The sequence below is a fragment of the Python bivittatus genome, unplaced genomic scaffold (assembly GCF_059951505.1).
Source record: "Python bivittatus isolate LINGU-HERP-01145 unplaced genomic scaffold, Pbiv_v1 ctg000850_np1212, whole genome shotgun sequence".
NCBI lineage: Eukaryota > Metazoa > Chordata > Lepidosauria > Squamata > Pythonidae > Python > Python bivittatus.
The window spans coordinates 58,479,147-58,506,438 of record NW_028277112.1 but is presented as its reverse complement, the minus strand read 5'-3'; the positions used below and the strand labels follow the sequence as shown (position 1 = coordinate 58,506,438).

The window sequence follows — 27,292 nt, the reverse complement described above, 5'->3', positions numbered from 1 at the left end:
GGGTTTCTATTTCTTTTTTTAAAGAAAGGAGGAGCTGAATATAAACTTCTTCCTGCAGTACCGAATGCTTTTGCTCGGTGGTCCATCAAGAGAGGAATAACAAATTGGATACAGTTGGCTCCAACTCTGTGATGTCCTTCTGCCGTAATAACCCCTCAGTTCCATGGCTATGGAGCTTCCTTTCGGCTCCACTAGTTTCAGTGGACACCTCTGTTTCAAAGGGATGGCTCAGTCATACTTGCAAAGCCTCACATGTGAAGTATGAACAGTGCCCCACCTTCAGCATCATGTTTTTCTTGAGTACTGCAGCTGGTGGGAGGATGTCAAAGTTCAGGGAAGGTTCTTGCTACCCTGCCCTGTTTATGGACATTTGCCTGATCTCATGGATACTGAACGAGAGAGAGGAGAAAGAGCAGCAGATGCTTCATAGATTCTCATGTTCTTCTCCCAGTTGTTGAAGTTGACCCTCCCCACAGCTGCCGCCACCGCCCCTCCCCTCCCTTCCCTTCCCCAGGCCTTCACTGAGCACATGAAAAGCAAAAGAGCGGGTGATCACTTTGGCTGCTCTTGGGGAATGTCTGCCTCTCGTGCAGCTGTAAAAAAGAAAACGAATCAGGGGAAAACGGACATTCCCTGCTGGAGGATATGCAGCAATAAACGCAATGTTGGGAAATGCACTTTTGCTCTATCCTAAAAAAAATAGTGGGGGGGGGGGATAGGCTGTGAGAGTAGAATTTCTTAACTGTGTCCTCTTTTCCCTTCAGACACCAAACAGTTTCCCGTGGGGAAGGGAGAAAAAAGGAAAGACTCCTAAAACATGGCTCCGCTAATACACTAAATATGGGTCACGGCAAAGCCTTGGGAGAAAGCCCGGGCGCCAGGAGGCTTCCAACGGTCCGGCCAGGATGACTACAACTCCCAGCGTTCCTCGCGGGGCGTTTGTCCCGCTCAGGGCGCTACCTGTTCGCCTTTCCAAAGCCGCCTTGGCAGGCAGTCAGTGGGTGTTTAGCCAGCCAAGCGACCGACTGGAGCCCCTTCGGACGAGCAGGAGCCGCTCCTGCTTCTCGCTTACCCTCCCGCTTGGCAACTTTGGGTTCCCTTTGACGACAGCTTTCGAAACAAACAGCAAGGGGGAGGCAGGTGGACGGGAAGAGAGGCGAAGGACAGAGTGGGGGAAAGAAGCGGCGAGAGGAAAGGGGAAGTGGCCCAAGGGAGATGAGGCGTCTCTGGAGGGTGGGAGCTTGCCTCTTGCTGTCCTCAGACGCGTCTGGAAATCTGGATCTCCGGGTCGGTTCTTCTAGCGGATTCCAGCCATGGTGATCCGGCAGATCGCCCCGAAGGGTTGCGACGACCCTCCCGGGGTAGAATGGAATGGCTCTTAATGCCTAGAGCCCAGTCTGGGGAGCCGGCCACTGGGGAAGTCTGAGGGACTTCCTGAAGCAGGGATTCCCGTGGGAGGAAGTCGGCTGGGTAGGCTTTGGGAGCCTCCAAGGCGCCTGAAGAGCCCCGCAACTTGTATGGCTGGCGGTGGGAGAACGGCTGGGAGAGGAGCGCCTAGCATCGGAGGAGGAGGAGGAGGAGGAGGCTGAGGTGGGAAGGCAGCGGGGAAAAGGGGGTTTCTCCTGACGTGCCGGGCATCTGGCTCTCCAGTGATGTGGAGACTGAGCGTGTGGTGGCTCCTGAGCAGAATCTGTCTGCTGCTCCCGCCGCCCTGCGCCCTCGTGTTGGCCGGGGTGCCCCTCTCCTCCTGCCACCCGCAGCCCTGCCGGATCCTCAAGCGGATCGGGCACACGGTAAGGATCGGGGCGGCGCACCTTCAGCCTTGGGCTACCTCCCAAGGCGGGGTAGGAGGTTGGAAAGCGCACAATGACATCCGGCTCCGAAGCCAGCCTGCCGGGGAAGAATCTGGGTGGCAGGACGCCGGGACGCCAGAGAGGTGGAAAACGGGGACCGGTGTGAGAAGGAGAGCGCACCTGGGCACGGACAACCTGATCGGCAGCGAGAGTCCAGACCAGGCGCCGCCACCGCTTCTGATGCCCAGGGAGGCGCTCCTGTTGGCGGTGGAGAACCTCAACCGCGTTAAGGGGCTTCTGCCTTACAACCTTTCCCTGGAGGTGGTGATGGCTATCGAGGCGGGCCTGGGCGATCTACCTCTTTTCCCCTTTTCTTCGCCCAGCGCCTCCTCCTGGAGCAACGACCCGGTCTCCTTCTTGCAGAGCATCTGCCACACTGTGGTGGTGCAAGGGGTCTCGGCCATTCTTGCCTTCCCGCAGAGCAGAAGCGAGATCTTACAGATGGACTTCGTCGCCACCGCTCTGCACATCCCCGTGATCAGCATCGTACTCAATGAGTTTCCTCGAAAGAGTCAGGTAAGGGACGGCGGGAGAGGAGAGAGGGAGGAGGGAGAGAGGCCTGAGGTCTTGCCTCTGTGAATGTGCGCGGGGAAGTTGCGGCCGGGAGAAGACCAACGCTCCCGGAACCGCGATAAATATTTAAGATCTTCAGCAAGGAAGCCGGGAGGTGGGCGGTTCCTGTGGTTGGAAAGAGTTCGGGCGAGTTGCCTTTAGTTTGCAACGCTGATTTAAAGATTCAGCACCATGGACAGCGCAGCGCTTCCCCGGCAGCCTATTCTCGTGCTGCAGCCCGAGAGAAACGCGCCCGCCGTTCCCAGACCGGTCCCGCACACACGTCCTTTCGGTTAACGCCGCTCCTTCTGCGCTACTGGCTGCGGTGCTGAATTCCTACCTGGGCTGTTTCCCTTCCTCTGAGATAGAAAGGTAGACTTTGCTCCGCCTGGTGAAGTTGCGGGAAATCAGGGCAGCATTTGTGCCCAGACTGTTTCCACGGGAGAAGAGAAATAGGGATCAGTGTGTGCCTGTGTGTGAGTGTGACTGTGTGAGTGTGACTGTGCGTGTGTGTGTGTTTGTGTGTTCAGCCCTACATAACTCTGAATTCAGGTGGAGAGCCACCCAATGTAAATAAATTAAACACATACCCTATTTTAACTTTTGTTTTGTCCTGAAAATATTGTGGATGATTCTAAAACAGATTGAGCACCTCAAGGTGGCTTTCTGTTTCTTTCGTTTCATGTGTCTGAGATCATTTAATGCACTAGTAAAGGAAAGACAGATACATTCCAGAATGATCGTGTGTGTGTGTGTGTGTGTGTGTGTGTGTAATAAGTATACATGCCTTGGTTTGTGTGTAAACCACATAAAAACACACAGGAAATGAAGCAAATTATATCTGAGATGCTTGGCTATTTATCACTGTTAATAATAGAATAGAATTCACATTTTCAATAGTATTTTTGCACATTCAAGGCACTGCACAAGTCTCATTAAGCTGAGCAACTTCAAATATCTGTTAAAAAGGAAACATTCCTGTTCCTTCACTTTATATTTAGGGTCCAGGACCAATCACCAGAGATCAGTGATTTGACGCCAAGGTTTTAAGCAAGGGCAATATTATAAAAGTAAGCAATTTGTTATAACCTGTGAAAACTTTATTTTTCTTCTTCTTTTAGCCCAATTTGCATTATTTTCTTACATCTAAAAAGTCGGTTCAAAGTTTGAAAAGCCTTTCCCTCGTCCCCAGTGTGAAGAACTGAAGCACTGGGAAGATTAAGATTGCAAACCTGAATATTTACTTTGGAATAATCCTTATTTAATTCAATAATCCTTATTTAATTCCATTGTAAGGATACATAGGATTTGGGTGCAAGTAATATAACAAACTCTAATCTACATATGCATGGGGAGGGGGAATGTGAGAAGAATGTACTAAGGATAACATCTTAAATATACTTGCATGGGACAATCAAGTCCCATGCAATACAGAGAACTGTACTGTAAGGTTCCTGTAAAATTACATGCATAATGATATTACAGAATTACAGATCTCTAAATTTTAAACATTTCATAAAGAGACAGCAAGAGAAACCAAAATCTTCCAAGGCAACATGTTCCATTCCAGTGTACTTTCATTCCTAATCAATGTGTTCATGTAATTTGAATCCGTTAATTCAAATCCTATCCTCAGAACATTAGAAAATGTGACAGTCCTTAATTTTAAAAATGGTCTCCATGTATCATCATCATCATCATCACCTCCTCCTCCTCCTCCTCCTGGCTAAATGCATCTAAGTCCTTCCCCTTCTAATAATAGAATTTGGTCTTTACATTATTTTTATAGCCTTTCTTCAAACATATTTCAGTTTGTCAATAACCCTTTTCAAGGGTATTGTATAGAGCTGGACAAAAAATTCTAGTGAGACCAGATTAAAGCAAAACAGAATTTGGAGCACTCTTTCTCATAATCTAAAGAACAGGGTGGAAATGAAAATTGTATTAACCAATTTGTTTATTTATTTGCTATTCCACACCTCATCACTGAGTCATATTTAGCTTCTCCTCTACTAACATCTCTAATTTCTTTGCAAATGCAGTGCTTTTGAATTTATTAAACCACACTATTTAAGAATAAATGCTGGAGTTTACATTTAACTCTAAAGATGCATGTTCTAAGTGTTGACGTAGTACTCCAAAGCAGCGTGGTGTGATGGTTAAAGTGATGAACTTGGATCAGAAAGTCCCAGATTCAAGTACTTACTCAGCCAACAATCTCACTGGGTGATTTTGGACCAGGCATTATCTCTTCATCTAGCCTCAAAGAGTCATTCATCAAAGATAAAATAAAGGGAGATCCCTTGTGTCCATCGTGGAGTTCCCTAGGGGGAAAGATGGGATGCAATTGTAAGATTTAAAGTAAATTATGTTTCTATCTTCTAAAAATATTAGCTACCTCTTCTAGATTGCAGATATGATCGACAGCCTCTCAGCTCCTTTATTCAAGTTGTTGATGAACATGTTAAATGGCAATGAAACTAGGAACCTTCTTCTGAATGTAATCTTTAGTATGACAACTGTATAGATCTCAGCAGTTTTGAAAAATGTTTGAGTAATAATGTGCTAAACCAGGCTTTTATCTTTATTTACAGTAATGGCTGTGCTACTTCTGATCCAGAAGCTGCATATAGCTCACCACTCACATGTTTCACCCTCCTATTATATGCCCCTTAATTTATCCTTCTTATTTGCAGGGCCCATTCAGCAGCAACAGCAAATGCATTTTAAAATATATATATATATTATTAGATTTTTATCTCACCTTTTCTATCTGTATCTATATAGATATAAAAGGTGGGATAAAAATCTAATAATAGATCATCTATATCTATATCTATATCTATATCTATATCTATATCTATATCTATATCTATATCTATATCTATATCTATATCTATTATCTATCTATCTATCTATCTATCTATCTATCTATCTATCTATCTATCTATCTCAAGGTAGCAAACATACATAATACATCTCCTATTTTCCTCAAAACAACAAGCTTATGAGGTGGGTTAGGCTGAGAGAAAATGATTGCCCCAAAGTCACTTAGCCTAATTTCATGCCTAAAGTAGGCCTCGAACTCACAGTCTCCTGGATTCTAGGCCAGCACCTTCACCACTACACCAAACTTACTATTGATGGGCTCTATTCAGCTTGGTCAGTTGTAAATGTGCTCATTAATAACTATTTGCAACTGATCTGAAGAACTATCCCAAATTTTGATGGGACCAAAAAGGAGACATCCTTTGACCAAGACTGGCCAGTGACTTAAATAATTTCCTGAGTAAATTAACTTTCCCTGTTCTCCAGTTATGTTGGACCACAAGCTGCCCTCTGGGCAGAAAGGCAAGATCAAAATCAAATAAATAATAATAAATGATTAAGATGCTTAGCTAATTATTCTTGAATCAGCTTTGCCTCTTAAATTCAGCAAACCCATTGTATTTATGACACAATGCCTGGAAGAGGTGTGTATGTATGTATACGTGCATCAATTCATGGCACTGGCTTCTTCTGTAAACAGTTAGATGGCCAAGCATTAGAATCCTCGAATTCTTCAAAAAGTTTAATACTTGGAGAAGAGAAGCATGCTACAGCCTTGATAAAAAAAAATCTACTCCTACCCAGAGTTTGTATATGTGTGTGGTGTGTGTGTGTGTGATTATTGTTATCAGGCCGATTCAGTTCATTGCTGGATGAAGGCCACTTTGTTGAAGGTTATGGACTGTAATCTACCCTACTGCTCCAGTGTGGATTGGTGGGTAGATGTTTTTCAACTTTTCAGTCTAGAGCTGAAAGAGAGTGACTGATCCAAACTCATCCAGCCAGCTTCCATGTCTAAGAAAAGAGTAGGACCTGGGTCCCCCCAGTCTTAATCCAGCCCCTCAACTACTATACTACACTGGCTCATTCGTTCTCCCTCCCTCCTTCCCTCCCTCCCTCTATATATATATGTGTAAATTCCAGTCTTTATGTAAAAGAGACATGTACAATTTTAGATTATAAACAGGCAGCAGCACTTTGCTGACTCAGGCTGATTTTGAAAAAGTCAAGCAGGATTTCAACTGTACTTTGACAGGACAACATCAGGAAATCCCAGGGCTGTAGACTAGATTGGGAAACGAAAAAGCACCCTACCAGAAGGCAATGGCAAATCCACTCTGGAGTGTTGCCAAGAAACCAGCATGGACATGTTCACGCAGTCACAGGAATCAAGTTTGACTCAAGAAAGAATTTATCTCCTTTTCAACCAAAATTGCCATTTTCAATATGCATCAAAAGTACAGATTTCAGGAGTATCACACTTTCAGTTGCATTGGAAAGAGATACTTCTTTTAATGCTCCTCACATGAATTTCACAGACTGCTACTTCTTTCTTGCTCTGATGTGGAAGTTTACTAAATTGCAGAATGATTTTTAAGTGGACAGGGGTTTTAAAAGTGTGTGAAGGGCACTTTTAAATCAGAACAGTTGAGGATCCTGTCAACTCAATTTTATTTATTTTGTAGACAAGCTGAATTTATACAATTGGATTCATGTATTTATTGCTAGATTTATATCCTGTTTTTCCTCTAGGAGCTCAAGGCAGTGCCCATAGCATTCCACCCTCCAAAGTCATCCAGTGAGCTTCCATGGATGAAGGTAGACTTGAACCTGGGTCTCCATGGCCCTAGTCTAGTACCTTTGCCTTGACACCACACTGGTTCTCCAGTGTAGTTGCTGCTGGAAAGTAGCCAGTCTTGCAAGCATCCAGCTATGTCCTTTGGTTTATATGAGGTGCTTATATTTCAAACCACCCATAGAAACAGCAGCCTGCATTAGTAAACTATGTTCTTGGACACTGTGTCTGTCCCACAAGAGTATCTCTTTATATGAAGGAGTTCTAATCAAGGAACATAGCCCACAAGACAAGATTAGGGCTACAAGGGGTGCTCAAAGCAGTGGAAAAGCATCAAGAAAGCCAACCTCCAGTCCATGACTCAGAAATAATACAGGCAGTACAAGAAGAACATTCCTGGGTAGGAATATTCAAGCAGCAATCTGAAGTCACAAAGGCCAAGTAAGAAAGTTTGGGCAAACTCTGGATACATGACCCTTTTGGAAAACAAGGGAAGGTTACAGCTAGCATTCTATCCAACATTTGACTGCCTTTTGCCCAAAATTGTTTATGCATAAATAGCAGAAGATTTTACACTTCCAGGCTTGAAGCAGCAACAGTGCTTCTATTCATACAGACTATAAGTTTGTGTTATCTTCAAGAACTGGTGCTGGGGTACATATTCCTGGCTAGTTCTGAGATCTGAGGAGAAAGGCCTCTTCTGACTCCATAGGTCTGTCAGTCAGCCCTTCTTCCTCCTCTTAGTCTGATAAGGATTTATCAAGGGGGGTAATGACACAGGATTCGGAAGCTAGTAGCCTTCCAAAGATTGTTGAACTGCAGGTAGCTCCATCAACAAGATTGTGAGAAAGGAAATTGGAAGTGGATGACCACAAATTTCCCACCAACATTGTTTGTTAGCAAGTAGCTGAACTTCTTCCCAATGACAACCATGCCACTGGAAGTATGTACCTACATACATGTATTTCTACATTTGAGATGGATGGATTAGTATCCTGTTCTTCAATCATCAGGTCCTCATTATTTTTTAATTTATAATACAATTAGTAATTATGTATAAATCCCCACTTTATCCCACACTATGTACCTTAGCCTTGACAACGGGGCCACATTTCCACTATAGCACATTCTGTTTCAAAACTTCACAATGTGTCTTTCTTCCTACTTGGTGACAACCATTTTTTTTAAACCCTGCTTTGTTAATCTTTTATCTCCAAAGCATGATTTCCTAGCATACTGGCTTTTGTCCAGAATGGTCAGCATCCTTTGATGGCTTTGTAAAAGCACTCATCCTCCAGGACTATGAAGCAACTTAATACCTCAGGAGTAGAGCCAGTGGTATTACTTGGAATTACTATAAACTGCAAAATTAGCCTGGTCATATTTAATAATGAAATCTATTAGCCTATGCATGTAATTCTACATGTGCTAGTAGTACATCGGTAATCTAGAAGAATGAGCACAGATACTGATAAAGTACAGCTTGATGTGCACTGAACTTGCCTACAAAGCAGTTTAATGAGGTTACTGTTTGTTTTTATGTCTCTTCATTCTGTGGAGCTCTCTATAGGCTATTTACAGAAATGGGTTATTGAATATTTGGCATACTTTCTGTCCTAACCTCTATGGCAATGGAGCAAGGGGCTGAAAATGTATCATTAGAATCCTTGGACCCTGAAGAAGTTAGTCTCCAAAGCATAGTTTCTGTGGTTCAGCGGAGATAAAATAATCAACTTGCTTGTTAATGATTCAAAAGTAGAAACTGGGAAGACATAGGCACCTTCTGGCACAAATAGGTTAAGCAATAATGGGAACTGAGGATAGAAACCAAACTGCTGAGCAAGGCCAAAATCAAAGAAGGAAGGAACATCTTCCATCTATAAGCAGCTACCTTCCATTTGGGCCAATTGCTCTTTTAGCCAAGTCTTTTCTACCTGGATTCACTCCAGTTCTTTGTGGCCTTAACAGCACTTAACTTTAGCCTTCAAGGTGCTTTTCAATGTAGACCTGCTATGAAACTATCCTGGGATTGTTATTATACAGGATAGCTCTTCCAGACGTCAAAGCTAAGAAAAAAATATCAAATGAATATATTTATAGGAAGGAATATATTTATAGTGGAAGATTTCCAGGATGTTTGGGTAGAAGATGACAGGCTTGCACGTGAAATCCTTTCAAGTCTCATTTTTAATAGGAGAGTTTTATGCAAATGAGTTAACTTCAATTGGAATGTGTGATAGTACTTAGGACTGCAGTCCAGACAAAGATGCTCTTGCTTTCTGCTTCCCATTATGACAGTTAGAATCTTGTCTAGTAAACAGAACTATGGCCGAGCTTTACATTACACGAAACAAAGTCTAATGCTGTTTTAGAGGAGAAACAGTTAGGGAATAGGTATCCTTTTTCATTCCTCAGCAATTCCACTCAGAACTGCATCCTCGTTAAACTACTTTTCTTTCATTCAGCAAAACAGAAAATCTGTGGGACCCTGTGGTGCGTACTTACATGTACTTACATGTAGTGGACAGTTTGCACTTTTTATCAAACGCTTGAATTCTGGTCCAGCCTAATGCACAAGAAGCCCTTGGATGCACAGAGCTCTTGTTGAATCCTAGCTTCCATCCCACATACTAAACTTTTAAAGAGGCAGACACCTTTCCTTCGTGGCTTCCAAATTCACATTGTAAATAAGTAGGGAAAGGATGCAGAGTGTTGCTTCTGAAATTCTTTCTTTAACACTTGTGATGCTCTGGGTCATATGGCCAGGAGGAGGGTGGGTTAGAATAGAGCAATCAGCAACATTCTGAGCTACAGCCCGGTTGCCTCTCCCATTGCTGTGTTTTAGGGGTTTTTTCCTTTTTCCTTTTTTTCTCTATAGACCTCAGTTTGATCCAGCCCATTTTGAATTTGTTCTTTCCCCCCTCCCTCCCTCCCTCCTGGCTTCTTCCCCTGCAGTAAATTTGGTCCCATTCTGTTCTGGGTTTGGAGAATTGTCTTGCTGATGGTCAGTCACAGCCCTGGTCTTCTCTACATAATTTCTTTCCAACATTCCACTGAGTTGGAAAGAGTAAAAACCAGCTGCCAATGTAAACAGCAAAAATTGTTAAACGAACTGCATCGTATTAAAGAGGGCGGGAGATGAACACAATTCATAGTAATTCTCTACAGTTCCATTACAGCAAGATAACTTTCTTGTCTTCAGGGTGAACCTGCAACACTGTACTTTGTAAAGTATTGTACACCCCATCTTGGGGTAAGGTGGATGGGACCCCCTTGTTGGATGAGTCTTTGTATGTATTATTTATTGACTGCTCGTATGCTATCTGGGTTATTTATATTGCATTCTGTTTATATTTTATTATTTGATTGTGGGTCACCCAGAGTCATTTTGGAGTTGGGCATTACCTAAATCCAATTAAATAAATAAACAAAGTTAATAGGGGAAAATGCATTGCAATTCAGGAAGAAGAACTTATTCTGAAGCATTAGAGCCGCAAGGAGAAATATCTTTTCCATAATTTAATAGGATTTGGAGAGAGCACAGAAGGGTCTCCAGAAAATTCAAGTACAAATCCTGAGATGTTTCTCCTTAGTAGGTTGCCCGTAGCCACCAGCAGTAATTCGGGAAATACTATCCAATCAAGAATCGGAATGTGAGTCTATCAAATTGCCATTTTATCCCACTCATCTACCTATTGAGACCATTCTGCGCTGTGCCGCCTTTGTTCCTCTGAGGATGGCAGCTCTTGACAAGAACTGAGTAAAATGACCTGAAGGTGATAGCAGCAAAAATTATCACTGAGTATGATTGTCAGGAAACATAAAAGGAATCCAGGGTCAAATTACATTAAAGCTAGGAAAGATCTAGGCTGAATAATAACATATACAGGTTTTGCAAAGGAATAGCCTGTTCCATGGATAAATATTGAATATGTCTCTGTTTGATTGGCTTCCTGTTTCTCCATGGGTCTATGAAGCAGGGAGGAGGTATCAATAAAGAACGTGCTTGACAAGTGATAAGAAATCCTCACTGAGAATATACAAGGCACAAGGAGGTAAGAAGAAAATAAACCTGCAAACTTTCCTATGATATACAAATGATTTCTGGTAAGTGGCTATATGATGGACATCTATCGCCTAAAATAAATATGTTCTCCGTTGCCACTAATCACTAAACTATATAATCAGCAGACTCCTGGCTAGGTCACCATGTCAGAAAGGAGGTGAGAGGTGGAATGAGCACAGAATCAGTGCTGATCTCTGCAAACAGAATTCCTTGAACATAAAAAAATGATCACCTATGGGAAAAGATTCTGAGCTCATCTTCTGCCCAGTATGGTATATTTTTATACCGAAAGGGACAGTTTGTTTTTAAAGTAGAAAAGCACTGATTCAGACACCCTATAGTCTGAACTGGTAGAGTCAGAAATCAGCAGCACAATAATATGCAGATTAGATCATTCAAAGCAATCCTATTTTCAACAAAGCGATGGGGGCCTGGCATCAAAGCTTCCGAGAAACCCAACCTCAAAGGTCTTCACAGGAACTAGAAAAGTAATTTCCTGTCAGAGTACTCTCTGCCTTCTGCTATAAGAGTTCACTTCCTCTTTGCTCCAGGTACCGTTGCATCCTTAATTAGGAGGTCGCCATCTTGGCTCCTCCCCAATATCCTCTAGCTTTTCATAATTTTTTTGTTTAGATCCATTTTAGATATATGTTTTCTATTTTATACCTTTTAACTTGTTATTGTTAGTTTTCCGAAGGGGTTTCTATGCTTTTTAAACTGACTGTACCCCACCCTCCTTATGTTGGGCTTTGACCATAATAAAGATTTGATTTGATAATTTAGAGGTTTTCGTTTGCTTCAGTTTGTATTTTGCTGGGTTGTATTTGTTTTATGCTTGATGGAATTTTCAAGGCTTGTTGCTGGAATTGTAACCAGATTCTGGACACATTTTCTCATGGAACCCATTGATTTATGCAGTATGTGTGTGTGTGTGTGTGTGTGTGTGTGTGTAAGAGAGCCAGTTTGGTGCAGTGGTTCAGGCATCAGGCTAGAAACTAGGGGACCATGAGTTCTAGTCCTGCTTTAGGCACAAAACCAGCAGGGTGACCTTGGGCCAGTCACTTTCTCTCAGCCCTAGGAGGGAGGCAATGGCAAACCACTTCCGACAAACCTTGCCAGGAGTCAAAAGCTGACTAAAAGGCATCTATCTATCCGTCTGGAGTCAAATCCTCTATGTAACCAATCCAGTCAAGATCAATCTTTCAGCTGTCCCAGGGAAAAAGATGCTGTATTTTCTTCCCCAGGGATGCTACAGGAACTGTTGCTGCCGGAAGGGATGGCATCAGCCTGCAAGGATGTTTGCTTAAGAGGCTCAGCTTCCAGCTTGGCTAGGTGTGCATCCCTGCCTTGATTCCATGCAAGCACCGAAGCAGCTTAGATTGTGCTACTGGCATCCCCTTCCCAGAAACCTCCGTTTGGGGATCCTTTTTGTTTTGTTTAAGCAATTTCCTAGGTGTTAAAGACCAATGTAAGCAGTGACTGTTGAATCTCAGAGGCAGAATAGATGAGATGAGGGCAACCAATGGACAGGAGGATCTCTTCTTTACTTGGGGGAGGAGGAGGCGGTTAAAGTCAGAGTTATGGTACGTCTGGAAGTCGGATTTTCCCTTCCATTGCTTTCCCAGTTTAAAAGCTGTTATTTGCTCATGAGGGGGAAATAAAGAGCTCTGTGTCTTTTCTCCTGTGGGCTAAACAGCAGCTTTGGAAAGGCCTGAGCAATTTAAGTTGGAAACATACCAGTCCTCCCAGCACGGTAGCTCCATCTTCCAGGCAGCTGATATTGATGTTCATGCTTACAGAGAAGCTCTCCTGTGTTTTTCCTACCAGTTCTCATTTCAGTTTGATGGAAGAGAATTGGCTTTCAAACCACATTCAAAGGAGTGAAGAAATTCTCATGGGTGGCGCATAGTATTTGGGTGGCATTTAATTCTGAGCTTGTCAAGGAATGGGTGTAAGCGTCCTGTTTTCCTCTGCACTATATACTCTCTATCAATCTGCAGCCTTCCAGTTTGTTGCAGTTCAGTTCAATCCCAAGAGAAGACATCAGGAGGGAAATGTCCCCATGTTCATTTATTTGTTGCAGTAATGCTGCTATCATGATTGCTAGGTTAGAGACCTGCCTGGGGGGGGGGGAATTGGAGAATTTCTCCCTCCTCTGGGGAAATCGAGAGAAACCATCTGACCAGGCTTTCTGCCCACAAACGCAATGGCAATCTGGAAAGAAAAGTTGTGGTCATCTAATTATTTATACCATTTACAGCAGCCATTTGCTGCCTTAAACTAGGAGGCAGTGCCCAGCTGACTCTGGTTGATCCTGAAAACAACTAAAAAAATTCAGACCAGGCTTGTATTTGGATGGGAGGCCACCAGAAAAATCCCAGAACTATAGGCTAGATTGAAAAGTTGAAACAACATCCCAGAAAAAGGTATTGGCAAATCACTTTATTTGTTTGTTTGTTTATGATTTATTAGCCACCCAACTCCAATGGACTCTATGGATGTTGCCAATAAAACCATGTGGGCATGTAATCACCAGGACCTGAGCATTACCTTATTTATGTCTAAAACTGGAGGGAGATCCCAAATGCCCAAATTAAGAGTTTTGTATATACTGTATGTGCCTGTGTTTCATATACAACCCAGGGAGGGGATATGTAACATGACTTATTGAAACTTTGTGAAGTTACTTTCTGTAGAATATGCGAGACCCACATATTATTACTAAGGTTTTATTGTATGGCTGTGCTAAAACTATGAAAGGCTGCTTTGCCACGCATTTCAGCTCAAGAGAAGAAGCCCTCTTCAAAGCATTAAGGACGCTGGGTCCTCTGAAAGGTTCAGAAAAGCTGCTTTGCGGCTTTTCCAGGTTGTCGACACATCGGTGTGCAGACTCAGGCCCAAGGGCCGTTGGGATTTTTTGCAAAGTAGTTTTCTTGGCAAGGTTTTTTTCAGAAGTGGCTTGCCATTGTCTCCTTCCTAGAGCTGAGAGAAAGTGACTGGGCCAAGGTCACCCCGCTGGCTTTTTGCCTAGGTGGGACTAGAACTCACAATCTCCCGGTTTCTAGCCTGATGCTTTCACCGCTACACCAAACTGGCTCTCATGTGTTCTACAAGGGCATCAACTATTGAGTTATTTAATAAACCACAGTTAAGGAAACCATGGGGCAATAGGCAGCCCTAACCAGGTATCATCCTAGAGTTTCCTGTTGAATCAGAAAGCAGACTTATCTGTAACCAAATATCTTCACCTCTAGAGGGAAGGTACAAGGACATCTGGCTTGAAGGAAGGTCCAAGGGCAACTCCTGTACAAAGACCACTCTCCTCCTCTTTAAGGTTAAGCTAGCCAGAAAGAGCTTGCTAGAGGAGTCTTCCTGGGAAAAGAAGCAGCATGGCAGGGCCTGCTCCAGATTATATAGACTAAGAAACTTCTGAGATTTAGGGAAGAATCAAACACACACAGGCTTTTAGCATCACTAAATTAGACAGTGTTGGGAGTTTTATTGTATAGTCGGTTTTCATTATTCACAGATGAACTTCTTAGCTTATTTTTAATGTTTGGTTGTTTTTTAACCTGTATATTTTTTCTAGGATTTTTATAGTTTGGTATCTGTAATGCCGCCTAGCGTCACTTGTATAGTGAGAGGAGCAGCAGATATCCATTTGAACAATAAATAAAATAAAAAAATAAATTCTGTATTTGCAAATTTGCCGACTCGCTAAAGTTTACTTGTAACCACAAAATCAATACTCGTGGTGCTTTCATGGTCATTTGTGGACCTGCAGAGCAGCAAAAAAATTGAGTCACCCATGAGGACGTTCCCAGCTGAGGTTTCAGTAGTGGCTAATTCAGTGTTTCCAGTGACTTTATAGAATGTAACTACCGAGAATAAGGAGAAGAGACCGTATTTTGGGCCTGCTGAAATCCTTACCCAATTCCTCTCACAGCTACTGTATTTCTCCATGAGGCTCAGTCTCCAGGCAGATGAGCTTAACCTACCATTCCTTTGCATATTGTCTACCCTTTGAATCCACTCATTTTTCTCTAAGCCCAGTATCCATCCATATCTATCTTACTGTTGAGTATTTTCTTTTCTTTTCTTTCTTATTTAATCTAATATTTTAAACAGAGATTTCTGGTGCCGGTTTGGGTCTTGGGGGATGGAACCAGAAGCCCACCTGAGATGGCCTAGGCCTCTGCAGATTGACTACAGGTGCTGGGTTTAAACTGCCCTTTGGCTTCTTGTATTAGCAGACCAAGAAAGGCCATCTCCTTTTTTTAGCTTTGCTCCTAGCTCCGGGGGCCTGGGGGAGCAGAGAAAGAAAGTGGGAGCAGCCAGCACCAATGAAAGTAATCATTGGTGTTGGGCAGGGCAGGGCAGGCCTGGTCATGGGGTGGCCGCAGCATGGGAATTTTCAGACTTCTAGCAACACAACGGGTTCGTTGTGCTAAAGCAAAATGTTTGCAATCTACGGTTTAGAACAGGGTTTCCCAAACGGTGAGGTGTACCTCCCTTGGGGAAGTATGAAGAACCTTTTAGTTCCATCGTTACAATACATCCACCTTTCCCAAAGTTTCATTGTACTGTTTTCATTGTTCATTTGTGTTCATTGTGGTGCTTGGATTTTTAGGGGAGGTGTGTACATTAAGATTACGCTAAAGAGAGATGTGATGGCAAAATGTTTAAAAACCCCTGGTTTAAAGCTTAGTATTTGTGCAAAGCCATCCAGTGTTTTATTTAATAAACAATAGTTAAGCAAAACTTGCACTGATGGGGCCCGTATGCCTGAAACTGTGTCCCTCCAAACTTTGAATAAGCCTACATAGGGTTGCACTGAAAGTTGGGAAAGGAAGTATTCAGCCAGGGAGAGAAGATTCTCTTACTTTTTTGAGCAAAAGAGAAAAAAAAAAAAACCAATCCGGAGTTCAGTAACAAATGTACAAAACATCTGGGGGGACGAGTAGGGAACAATCTGATATAACTGCTTCATTTTCTTTTTCTGTCCCTCCTCCATAAAATTTATTTGCTAAAGTCTACTGAAAATAAATCCAAGCATTGGTATTATCAAGGAAGGCTGTTTACTTTCTGATATCCATTTGCAAATAATAAATCGCAATGCTGAAGAAGTGCTGCAATTTGAAGCAATCATTTTAGCAAAGGCAGTCAGAATTTTCTTTGGTAATAGTGCTCACCACTTAGAAGTTCTGGGAATTGTTTGGGGAGAGAGAGAAGACTGCAGTACACATTAAGTAAAGCAACATCCAAGGTCTCTTTAAAAATATACGCATACTCTACCTGCTAGAGGCAAACATGCAGCATGTACTGTGTGTATATATTCATTCAATATGATTTTTTTTTTTTTTTAACTAGCAGATCATGACAGCATCAGCTGTCTTGGCAGTTAAGTGTTGAAATCTGTATGGACAGTTATCAAGAGAAAAGAATGAAAGTTTGGAAACTTGGCTGAAGACTCAGCCATTTACCTTGTCTACTTTCCACCCAAGATGCTCTGCCTCACCACCATGCAGACTCCTTGGAGGCTCTCCCAGTCAATCTTGGGCCTGCACATATGCTTATTGTCTCGGATAGAGCTATCACGTCTAGGCTGCAGAAGTCTCTATGATCACCAGATGGTAGGAAAGAGTTCTCTGTACTCTTCGCTGCCATCGAGTGGTTGTCCAGAATTGTGCAGCCCATCAATGGGCCACAGCTCCAAGTCGCATCCTAGAAAATGTCAGGAGAGGAATCAAGCAGAGCAAACTATAAGACAGACAAAAGCTTCCTAGAGGGGGGCAGGTAGACAGAGGGCAAACTTTAAAAAATATGGAGTGTCCAGCATAATTATGGTCAACTGGCTACCTTACAGCCTATCAAAGTGCTGTTGTTTCTGTCATACTTTTGTTAATGTAAACGTATATTTTAATGTATGTATATTTAAGCATCTTCAGTTTGAAAGAGAGATTTATTCTGTTGCTTCTTTTGAACTAGCTTAGTCTTTCTTACATGATTGTCTACTTTTTCCAAAATATATGTGTTTATCCTTATTCTTAACTCATATTTGTTTGACCTGTAAAAAAAGTCTCTGGGTTTAATCTGTCTGTAGTTCTCAGCTCTTTTGATTACCCCTTTCATTCTTCTCCTCCCACTCTCAGTCTTGAAAATACTGCTTATTTTCTGCTACTTCTCTATTGTGTTTGGCCTTGTGCTAAGTAAGTCCTTTTCACAGTGTGAATACGTCTCACTCTGTTAGGTTATTGCTGTTAGACTATAATTCAGACTAACTTATTTCATAATGTATTATATACACAATAGTGAAAACACACACAATTCCTAGATTTATTTTTAAGAAACGTCATACAAGTAATATATAGTACATCATTCTTAGAAAAGGCTAGCCTTGCCAATGAGACATGGCAGTAAGTCAAACAAATAAGAAAAGCAAGTGGTCAGAAAGTTTGTGAATTCTTCAGTTTCTAGTAAGGACATAAAAGTCTATTTTTAATATTTTATTAAACAGTATTTTAACTGTTTCACCACAACTTCTGTATATATTCTTTGCTGGACAGTTTGAAGACTGTTGTGCTGTCCTTTCTTTATCTCTGCTTATTTCTAGGCTAACAGATTTGGAGAAATTTGGTTTGTGAGTTGATGGATTTTCTTAGCTTCCCTCCATCTTTTCCTCTAAGTGGTCATACTAAATTTGATTAGCATTCTAGAGGTTCTAGTTGTCTTTGGATTGCTTCTGTTTATTAAGATCATCTGAATAAAGATTAAAGCAGAAAATGTGGGTTTTCTATGTGGAATAGACACTAACCCATAGTCGTGGTTCCTATGATTCACTGCTATCAACCAGTTGTTTACATTATATAGGAAGGTTGCAAAATATCTGTCAGCTTGAAGGCCAAACTTCAAAAGTGGATGGGACTAGATCTTATTAGGGGAGGCAGTTTGCCAGCGTTTTAAGTAGTGAAATGGGTGACTTAAGACCTGCAAAGCTTAAGGCACCCATTCTGCCCCATAACCCCCACCCAAATATAAAAAAGGGCCCCTATTTTTGGCCTTACCAGTCTGAGGGCCACAAAAGAGATGCTGGCAGGAAAGTTTCTTTGTCACTCCATTTGCCAACCACACCTCAATTTTATTGTTGTTGTTATGAATTGGCAAATAAATTAATTCAGAAGATTGCTCTCTTTTTTCCTTAGAAGAAATTCCACTTTATTTTGGCAGTAGAAAAGTATAGAAAATAGAAAAGTATACTGGTGTTCTGAATCACCTATTGTTCAAATACGGGCAATAAGTTTTGATCCATATGTAATTCATTACTACCTTAGATCCACATGTCTTGTTAATAGGTGTGAACTCTCTACTATATTACCTCTACAAATACAATTTTTTTGCTTATCTGTTACAGCTCTTAGCTATGCCCAGAAGCCCGTTTCCCATCTCCAACAAGTTTTCTGAACCTGTCTCCAGAATTCTGTTCTCATACAGTATATCTTACGATGAGCGATTCCTAGAAAATAAACAGATTATACCTTCTTTTCCTCTTCCTTCTCCTTCACGTTTTTAATTAAAAAATAAATGTTCAATGTATTTTGAAATTCATTTGCACATACAGCCACAAATAGAAATAAGAACACAACACGATTATTAATTAAGAGCAGACAAGGAAAGTCTTGGCTTACAGCAATTACTACCTCACTGATGGTTAACTCTGGGATAGTAAGAGTCAAACAGATTAAAGAGAATCTATTAACAGTTGAGAGTATTTGCTTGGGTAAATTAGGTATTTGAACAAGGAAAAACATACGCATAGCTATTGGATGAAAAGGTGTCAAAACTTCAAGGATTTCCACACTGGAGAGAAATGGAATATAATAATAGGCCTTGTATTTTACTGAAATGTGTTCAGAAGCATGAAGGGTTACCGCACCCGAGAGAGGACTGATAACCATGATGCTGTTGCAGTTTTTAAAAATGGAAGTGCCTTGTTGCCTATGTTCAAAGATAATCATACTGCTCTAAATTTTTCCAGTTCACTCTTGATTAGAAGGTTGCATGGGAGACTTCCAATTCTGTACTATCCAGGTGTTGCCGCTGTATACAATTCTTTAAGAAGGAATCAAGGCTATTAGAGAAGTGTGCTTGCCTTCTTTCTGAGGCTTTGACTCAAGATGCTTGCAAAAATAACCCAGGAATATGTTCACAGCCCTGGACTGATTTTGGCATCCGTACTGCAGTGGAGGGGATAATCAAACATATGAGTGGAGATGTTGTTAATTAGTATTTGAGAATTTGGATTCTAACTAGGGGTATAAGCAATTTTATAGTCTGATCTGGATGAAAGTGTCCTACAGTGTGGGTTAAAGATAGGCAAAACCTTGATTTGTTCTCTTGCTCTCTAAGAGAGACTTCAGTTCCTTTTCTAGGTTACTTCTGATGTTTTTCCCAATCTGTCTTGCTGATATCTTTGAACTTATTTCATTGTTAAAACTGGTCAAGGGTGCACTTGCTTTTTATCACTCAGAATCTCTCCTGGCTGCCCATACTTCCCATTCTGCAAGGCCAATGTGAGGAATTGGCTAATGGTATCTTCCCTTGGGGTTGCATTGAATCTTGGGAGGTCAGAGAGACTGCAGATTGCTGGAGAGATGATTGTACCATAAAATACAGGTCATTAGCACATATCTCTGGCCAAGTCATGTTGTGGGACACCACATTCCACTCATTGGTTCTCCAAAATCCTCTTTTTCTTTGAAAGAACTTTCAAAACCTAATTTGCTTTCATCAAATAAAATGAGAACTGGTGCCTCTCACTTCTTCCCCAACCATCTAAGGTACTGTGACCTCAGTGCTGTACATTTTTCCATAAACACCCAGAAGAGGCAGAGCTCTGCTACTTCTGCTGACCTTTCAAAGGTTCTTCATGCCAGCCCCACCATGGCTACAAGTAGGCAAACTGACAAGCAAGGGCACTGCACACCTAGTTCCCTCCTTTTCTTCCTCTCTTTGCTGTCCATCTGGATGGGTACAGAGAAAACAGATTTGTGGAGGTGGAGGAGAAGGTAGAAGAGAAGGTTTAGCCCTTCCTTTCCCTTTCCAGGTACAACATGAAAACTGGGCTCAACTTGGAAAGGGGAGAAGGGAAGCAGGCTGGCTGCTATTTCAATCACCCACTGCCTAGATACAAGTCTTTGCTTTGGTCTGTTAGAGGACCATCAAGCTCTAATATTGTCTAAGGGTATTTCTCCCTCATGCTGAAAACCATCATTGCTATCTTTATAGGAAGCACAGCTTTTACTATATGGGCAACTTTTTCCCCTAAATCATATTCAAAGCTCAAATCACAGAGCTCTATGTTTATTAGATGGCCACTTCTGTTCTGCTACCAGGACTGATCAGTTAATGTTTTAAAAAATATTTAAGTAGCAAATGATAAACACTGAGTTACAGCTTCCAGTTGAAAAAAAAACCCTTGCTTTCTAGAAAGGCACCATCAAGTCATCTTTTGAAATCTCATAGGAATCATCGTAATCTCAATACCTAAAACTGTACACAAACTAATGCAGCAAAAATTAGAGTGGTCTCCCCTCCTTTTTTTTTCTCATTTATTCACATTCCTTCAGCTTTGTCAAATGGAAGGTGAATTCATTTTGCCACAACCCAGATCAAAAAGCCGTCATGGCACTACTTGCAGAAAACTCTTGGATGTGCTGTTCCTTTTGATGAGATAAATTCATGTTTGCAGTATCAGTGAGTATCAATGGAGATGCATAATACTGACATATGCTCTTTAATAAGTCATGTGTATGAAGATTCTCAGTCATCCAGGTGGAATTGTCTGGAGGTTGAGTCATGGCAACTGGACTTCTTTTCTTTTTGGTTAGAGACGTTTTGCTATTTGTCCAAGCAGCTTCTTCAGTCGAAAAGGTTGGTTGGGGGGGACCCCATTAAAAGTCTTCCAGGGTGGCTGTGTTTCTTAGTAACATGATGGGCTCGATGAAGGGACAATAGGAGATGTGATAGTAGAGTCTTTGAGATCTAGATGTCTTACTCCTAGTCCCTCACTCATCCCCAGGGTGATCTTAAGTGTTGCCTTCCTGGTAAACTTTGGAACTGTTCTTAACCTTCCTGGGGGCTGTTGAAAGGGCAGCCTGGAAAATGGGAGACAAGTTGTGTCTGAGGCTTCCAGCTCTATTGAAGGAAGGATTTTCCACTTTGGCATAAATGGATTCCTTCACTCCTCTCTCAAACCACCTATCTTCTCTGTCCAAAATGTGAACATTATTGTCCTTAAATGAGTGTCCTTTTTCCTTTAGATGAAGATAAACTGCTGATTCTGGTCCTGTGTTGTTGCTTCTCCTGTGCTGGGCCATAAGTATAACACATATGTATAACTCAGCTAATTTGTTAATTTGAAATTTGAATCTAGATTCTATAAAACCATCATCAAGAGAAAGAGAATGAGTGTTTACTGAATCTTGTTCAAGGCCAGGAAGGACATTGTGTATTGTGTATAATGCTTATTATTTCCTTCATGTTTTTCATGATAAAAAGGCTATCAACATAGAATTAAAGCTAACTGAGAATGCAGATGGACTGAGGCTCAGACAGTACTTACCTGGAACAGAATGAGCAAAAGCTGGCATTCAGATTGGGTTTTCTTAAAAAACAAAACAAAAAAACCTATAGTTCAGAATAATTAAAATATGAATATTTGAAATTTGATAAACATTATTCTGATTTGCCTCTAAACATTAATTATGAATATGGCCTCCAAGGGAATTGAGGAAGTACTGAGGAGGAGGAATGTAAATGCTTTGTAGTGGACAATAAAATAGCATCTAAATAAGGAACAACAATAAAAATAATAGGTATCTCTCCCAACTAGCAGCATCTCTGTTCCTCAAGGACCCTACCTTGAAACTACCAAGAAAAATGCCAGTCTAACTTCAGGGAAGGGGCAATTCCACAAGAAGAGGGCAACTGCAAAAAATGCATTCCCTCTGAGACCCTACCCCTCTCCGTTCATTCCAACATGAACTATCCCCAACCCAAGATGTGTCAGTGGAGGAGATGCTCCTGGAGAGAGGTGGGAGCCAATCCATAAAGGGTTTTAAAGGTTCAAACCAGCATGTTCAATTGTACCTGAAATTGATTGACAGCCAATGCCATGGCTGTATTATAGGTGGTTATATATAACTATGTGAACTCTTACCTGCAGGCTGCTGCAGTTGGTACCAGTTGCAGGTTCCCTGTCATCCTCAAAAGCAGACCCGTGGAAAGTGCATTACAGTAGTGGTGATGAGGACAGCCATTACTGTTACCAGGGTCTCCCACTCCAGATAGGGATTTAAATGGTGCACCAGCTGAAACTGGGCCACAGCCCCCTTAGCTAAGGCCTCAACTTGCAATTCCAGCAATAGCTGTGAGCCTAGAAAGATTCCCAAGCTGCAGGCCTGCTTCTTCAGTGGAAGCAATACCCTGCCCAGAGACAGAACTGGTCAGCAGTTAGCAGAGTCAGCAGCCAGAGAGCCATATGACTTTTGGACGAAGAGCAACTCCTTCTGGTTAGAACTTAACTTCAGCCTGTTTCATCCTACTCAGCCACCACCACCACCCCGCTTCCAGGCACCAAGTTAGGACTTCTACAGCATCTCTGGCCTGGCCTGGGATGGAGATATACAACTAGGAACTGTAACACACTTCCCAGTGACTCCCTTGAAGATGATTTGGAAACTTCCTTTAGGTCAAAATGCAGTGGCTCACTTGTTAATTGGAGGCAGCAGGTTTAGCCGCATAACACCTATACTGCAGTCACTGCTTTGGCTACTGGTTTGCTGCACATGACGTGCTGCGTGGCCATCTACCAGATCGCCTATTTCAGACTTGGCCCACCCCATGGGCCCTTTCTTCAAGGGAAAGAATGCTGAGGGTGAAGAGGATGAGATCTCAGCAATGTGCCTTCTCAGTGGCTGCCCCTGCCTTTTCAAACCTCCTCCTCCTCCTCCTCCAGCAAAGAAGATTTGAATATTAATGGTACTTGGCTGCCTTGCTGAGTTCCAAAGTGCAAAGGCACATAGTCAAGGTCCCGCCCCCCTGCCCATTTTATTTTCTGGGATGGGCAGGTCTGGGCTAGTTAGATCACTGATACTTTTTAATAATTGTATTTTTATTGTACTGTATTGTAAACCATGTTGAATCCTTTGAGAAATGAATACTGTTGGGAAATACATACATACATTTTTACATGTTTGAGAAGGAATGGAACCACTGAAGAAGAGAACCCCATACCCTTGTGAGCAGTCCAAAAGGATACTATGATTAATGGTACTGAACACTACAGAGAGGTCAAGAAGGATCTGGAGGGAGAAGGTAATGACCAGTGCTTTGAATTGGGCCCAGAGCAAACCCCAATTCAGATTCCAGTGAAGGTCATCCACCAGCTCAGCCAATGCTATTTCCAACCCATGACCAAGCCTGAACCCTGACTGAAAGAGGTCCAGACCATCTACTCACCAGTTCTTCACAACCTTCCCTAACAAGAGGAGATTGGAAACAGGGTGACAGTTGTTTAAAATAGCCAGATCCAAGAAAGGCCTCTTCATCAAAGGTGGCGGTGGACTCAGCACCACCACCAGCACCATCCTTAAGGCAGCCAGCATGATCCCCTCCACCAAAGAAGCAGTGACCGCTTCCCAAATCAAGGTACTCATCCCTACCCTTCAGCCATCTGAAAAAGCCAGAATCCCAGATCACAATACAAGGTACATTACCATTTTTTTTTCTTAAACGTATCTATTCACATGGTTGTTCTGAGGATGGAAATACTAGGGGAACCCTATCTGTAATGCTGAGTTCTGGGATGGGGGCACATGAAACTGCTAGCAAATACATGTCGTGTATCTAATTTGAGCTAATTGTTAGTTATTCCTGAGAAAACCTGCCAGGCTTCAGATTTCCATGTCCCATTTCTGTTAGAGCTACAATTCACATTAAAATCACCCACTGAGGAACCAAAGTCCAAAGGCAGCTGTGCTGCCTTTAGTTTTTTCCCTGCTCCTCTTCCGCCTCTGAAATGGTTGGTCAGTTTCTGAATAAAACTGCTGGATCCTAGGGATGCTTGTTTAGGATTCAATGACACCAACTCCTTGAAACCTACAGAAGATGGTTTTGAAAAATGCAGCTGTTTTTGTATTTCCCACAAACTCTTCTGAAAAATCAACCACAAGTCCTGTTATACCAACATAGGTTAACATTGTCTTGGGGTTTACAGATTTTCCATAATTTATATACTTATTTGAGCAAGATGCGCCTTGATTGCCGACATTTTGCATTCTTTTCTCCAAGAAATGACACTAAATGGCCTTGGGGTGCATTGGTTCGTTACAAATCTGGCTGTTCAGAAATAACCAATGCATGCCAGAAGTTATATGGAATGTTTTACTCTAGTAAGTCCCTATTTTATATCCCAAACTGAAATAATGCTGCCAAAATAAGAGCTTGCATAGTGACACAAAATGTCTCTTATTTGAACAGTAACTAAAGAAACCTTTTAGCATCTTTTTCGAGAAGATGAAAAGAATTTGCTTGCTGGTTCCTCCTCTTGACAATCCATCTTCAGCAGCAAGACAGGCAGGATTTATATTGATTAATACTGCTGGTAGAGAGCAACCAAAGGCATCTGTGAAGCTGGACTGATCTACCAAGAAGGGAAGTGGTGAGCTGGCATCAAGGAAGACAAAATCAGCAGGAATGCAATACTCCATTCACAAAGCAACTGTTTTCAGGAATTTGCTCCTTGCAAACACCAACACCAACCCTACTACAATATCATAAGAATAAGTCAGATGATATTAGGCTGGAAGATTCTGCAGCGAAGATTTAAAGCAACAGAATGAGAGAAAATTATTGATTTTTATGAGGGGGGATAATGGTCAAATTAAAAGTGGATTATCTGGAGATCATATGCTTTTTAAATGGAATCCCTCTCCATGCTCCATGAGTAGACCCATGCTCACCCAATGCAATAATATTTCTGCTTTCTGTGTCACTGCACTCAAAGTTACATTTCTGAGACATAGTCCTATGATTTGGACACAGGGTTTGGACACAGGGAACCAGTGTGATGCAGTGATTAGGGTGACAGATGAGACCTTCTGAGTCCTAGATTCAAGTCCATCCTCAGCTATAGAAGTTCAATGAGTAACTCTGAGCCAGCCACTCACTCCTAGCCCAGCAACCTCACAGGGTTGTTTTTGTAGGGAAAAAAATGGTGGAGGGAGTGCTATGTATGCCATCTTGAGCTCCTGAATCAAAGCCAGGATAGAAATCGAACAGATGGTGGCCTTCTCTGTTACGGTGCCTGCCCTGTGGAATGATCTCCCTCCTGAGACTAATCTTAATCCTGTTAGCCTCTAGGAAGGCTTTGAAGCCCTGGATGTTCCCTCAGGGGTTGGGCCAGGATGTTCGGTGAGCTCATCCTGTGAGGTTGGGGTGCCCCGATTGTGTGTGTCTTGTGGCAATTTCTGACGTTTTTATGGGATCTATTGCATTTTTGTTTTTAATTGCTGTATGCCGTCTGGAGTCACATTTTCACAAGTTGGCCAGTCCTATAAATATCCCAGTAGTATTAACAACAAGAGCTAAGCTTCACATTCCCAACATATTTAAATAACTTGCAATGTGGACATTGCAGCTTGGAACCACTTGTTTATGCTTTAATAGCACAAGAAGATGAAAGAGGCCATTATTTTTTATCATATCATCTGTGGTTACCAATGTGACCTGCGATTCCACTGTGCCTTCAGGAGGAACATTTGAAAAATCAGGCAAATTCAAAAGGATCTGTCTTCACTTTACCACTGCTGCTAAAAACATATTCACCTCTGGCCAAAGGACATGGCAATACACATGAAGAAGAATGCCCAGTGTACCATTCAGGAGCACAGCTTTTCCTGGCTCCTATTTTTTTAGCCAGATCCTCTCTGCCAAGCACTTTATACCTTCCCTGTAATAAAGAATGCTTCCAAGTAGCAACCCCTTCCTTTTCTTTTTTAGCTAATCCTTTTATTACAGGAGCCCTGTGCAATGATGATTTGCACATTTATCCAATTCCAGTGGCTCTTACCCCATGTCCAGTTTCCCATTTTGCTGCCAGGGATGCTCTAAGGAAATGGATTAATTATTTTTTTCTCCAAAAGGCTATGTGAGTCCACAGCAATATATATTCATAAGCTCCAATGGCAATATTTTCCTCTGCCACTGCAGCCAACATGGAGACACAAATGCCTTTCATCAGACTTGCAGGATACTCCACACTGGCAAAGAGGGCACTGTCATTTTTGTAACAACTTTTAATATAAACAGCAAGAAAAAGAACAAAGCTATAGAAGACAGAGGCCTCTAGCTGTACACAAAAGTTGCCAGTTCCAACTGATCACTATTTAAAATGGCCATAAACCCCCACTAGGAGAGGCTATAATGGGGAAATCATTAGAATAATTATGGATATCATCATGATCTGAAGTCCCTTTAAGAGTTTTTAATATAGATAAAGGACAAGTATGGAAATATTTGTAAGGAAAAGAAGTAGAGAAAAAGAAAAAGAAAGTGCAAAAAGGGAAACAGTAAAAGAAAGAAAAAAAGTTAATTAAAGAAACAAGAATCAGAAAAAGCAAGTGATTTCCAACCTTCTTTTCAACAGTTCTAAACAGACTCATTATCCTTCCTCCCTCTTAAGTATTCCAGAAATCCCTTCAGCCCTTTATTCAATCCTTTTTGAATTGTCAAATCCAAAAATCATCATTTCACTTTTTTCCATTTTCAGCAAAATGTCCATAAAGGGTTTCCAGTCTTTTATAAAAATGCTTATGGTTTTGCCCTGACCAAACAGATCAGTTTTGCCATTTCTCCCATTTTCACAATCCATTCCTCCATTGTCGGTGTTTCAGCATTTCTCCATTGTTGTGCATATAATAATCATGCTGCAGATGATCCGATATCCCCAACGTGATGCTATGGTTTCCAGTATGCCCATACAACCTCCTCAAGATAATGTACATAGTAATTCCTCTTCTAATTTTATTCTCATAATAAACAACCCATGAGTTATGTTGAGCTTATGTTTCAGCCTGAGTCTCTCTGGTTCTAGCTCAGCACCTTCAACCAAAAGTTAACCAAGACTGTGATGTTTTG

General features: G+C 41.9%; 1 protein-coding gene across 1 annotated transcript in view; it reads left to right on the top strand.

The window, feature by feature from the left end:
• The first annotated feature begins 1,652 nt into the window (after nucleotides 1-1,652).
• The window catches only part of GRIN3A (glutamate ionotropic receptor NMDA type subunit 3A), a 120,871-nt gene continuing 95,231 nt past the window's right edge, over nucleotides 1,653-27,292 (top strand). Inside the window, exon 1 of the mRNA XM_088129878.1 lies at nucleotides 1,653-2,369. Within this exon, the coding sequence (XP_087986004.1) occupies nucleotides 1,653-2,369 (717 nt within the window). The remainder of the gene's footprint in view (nucleotides 2,370-27,292) is intronic.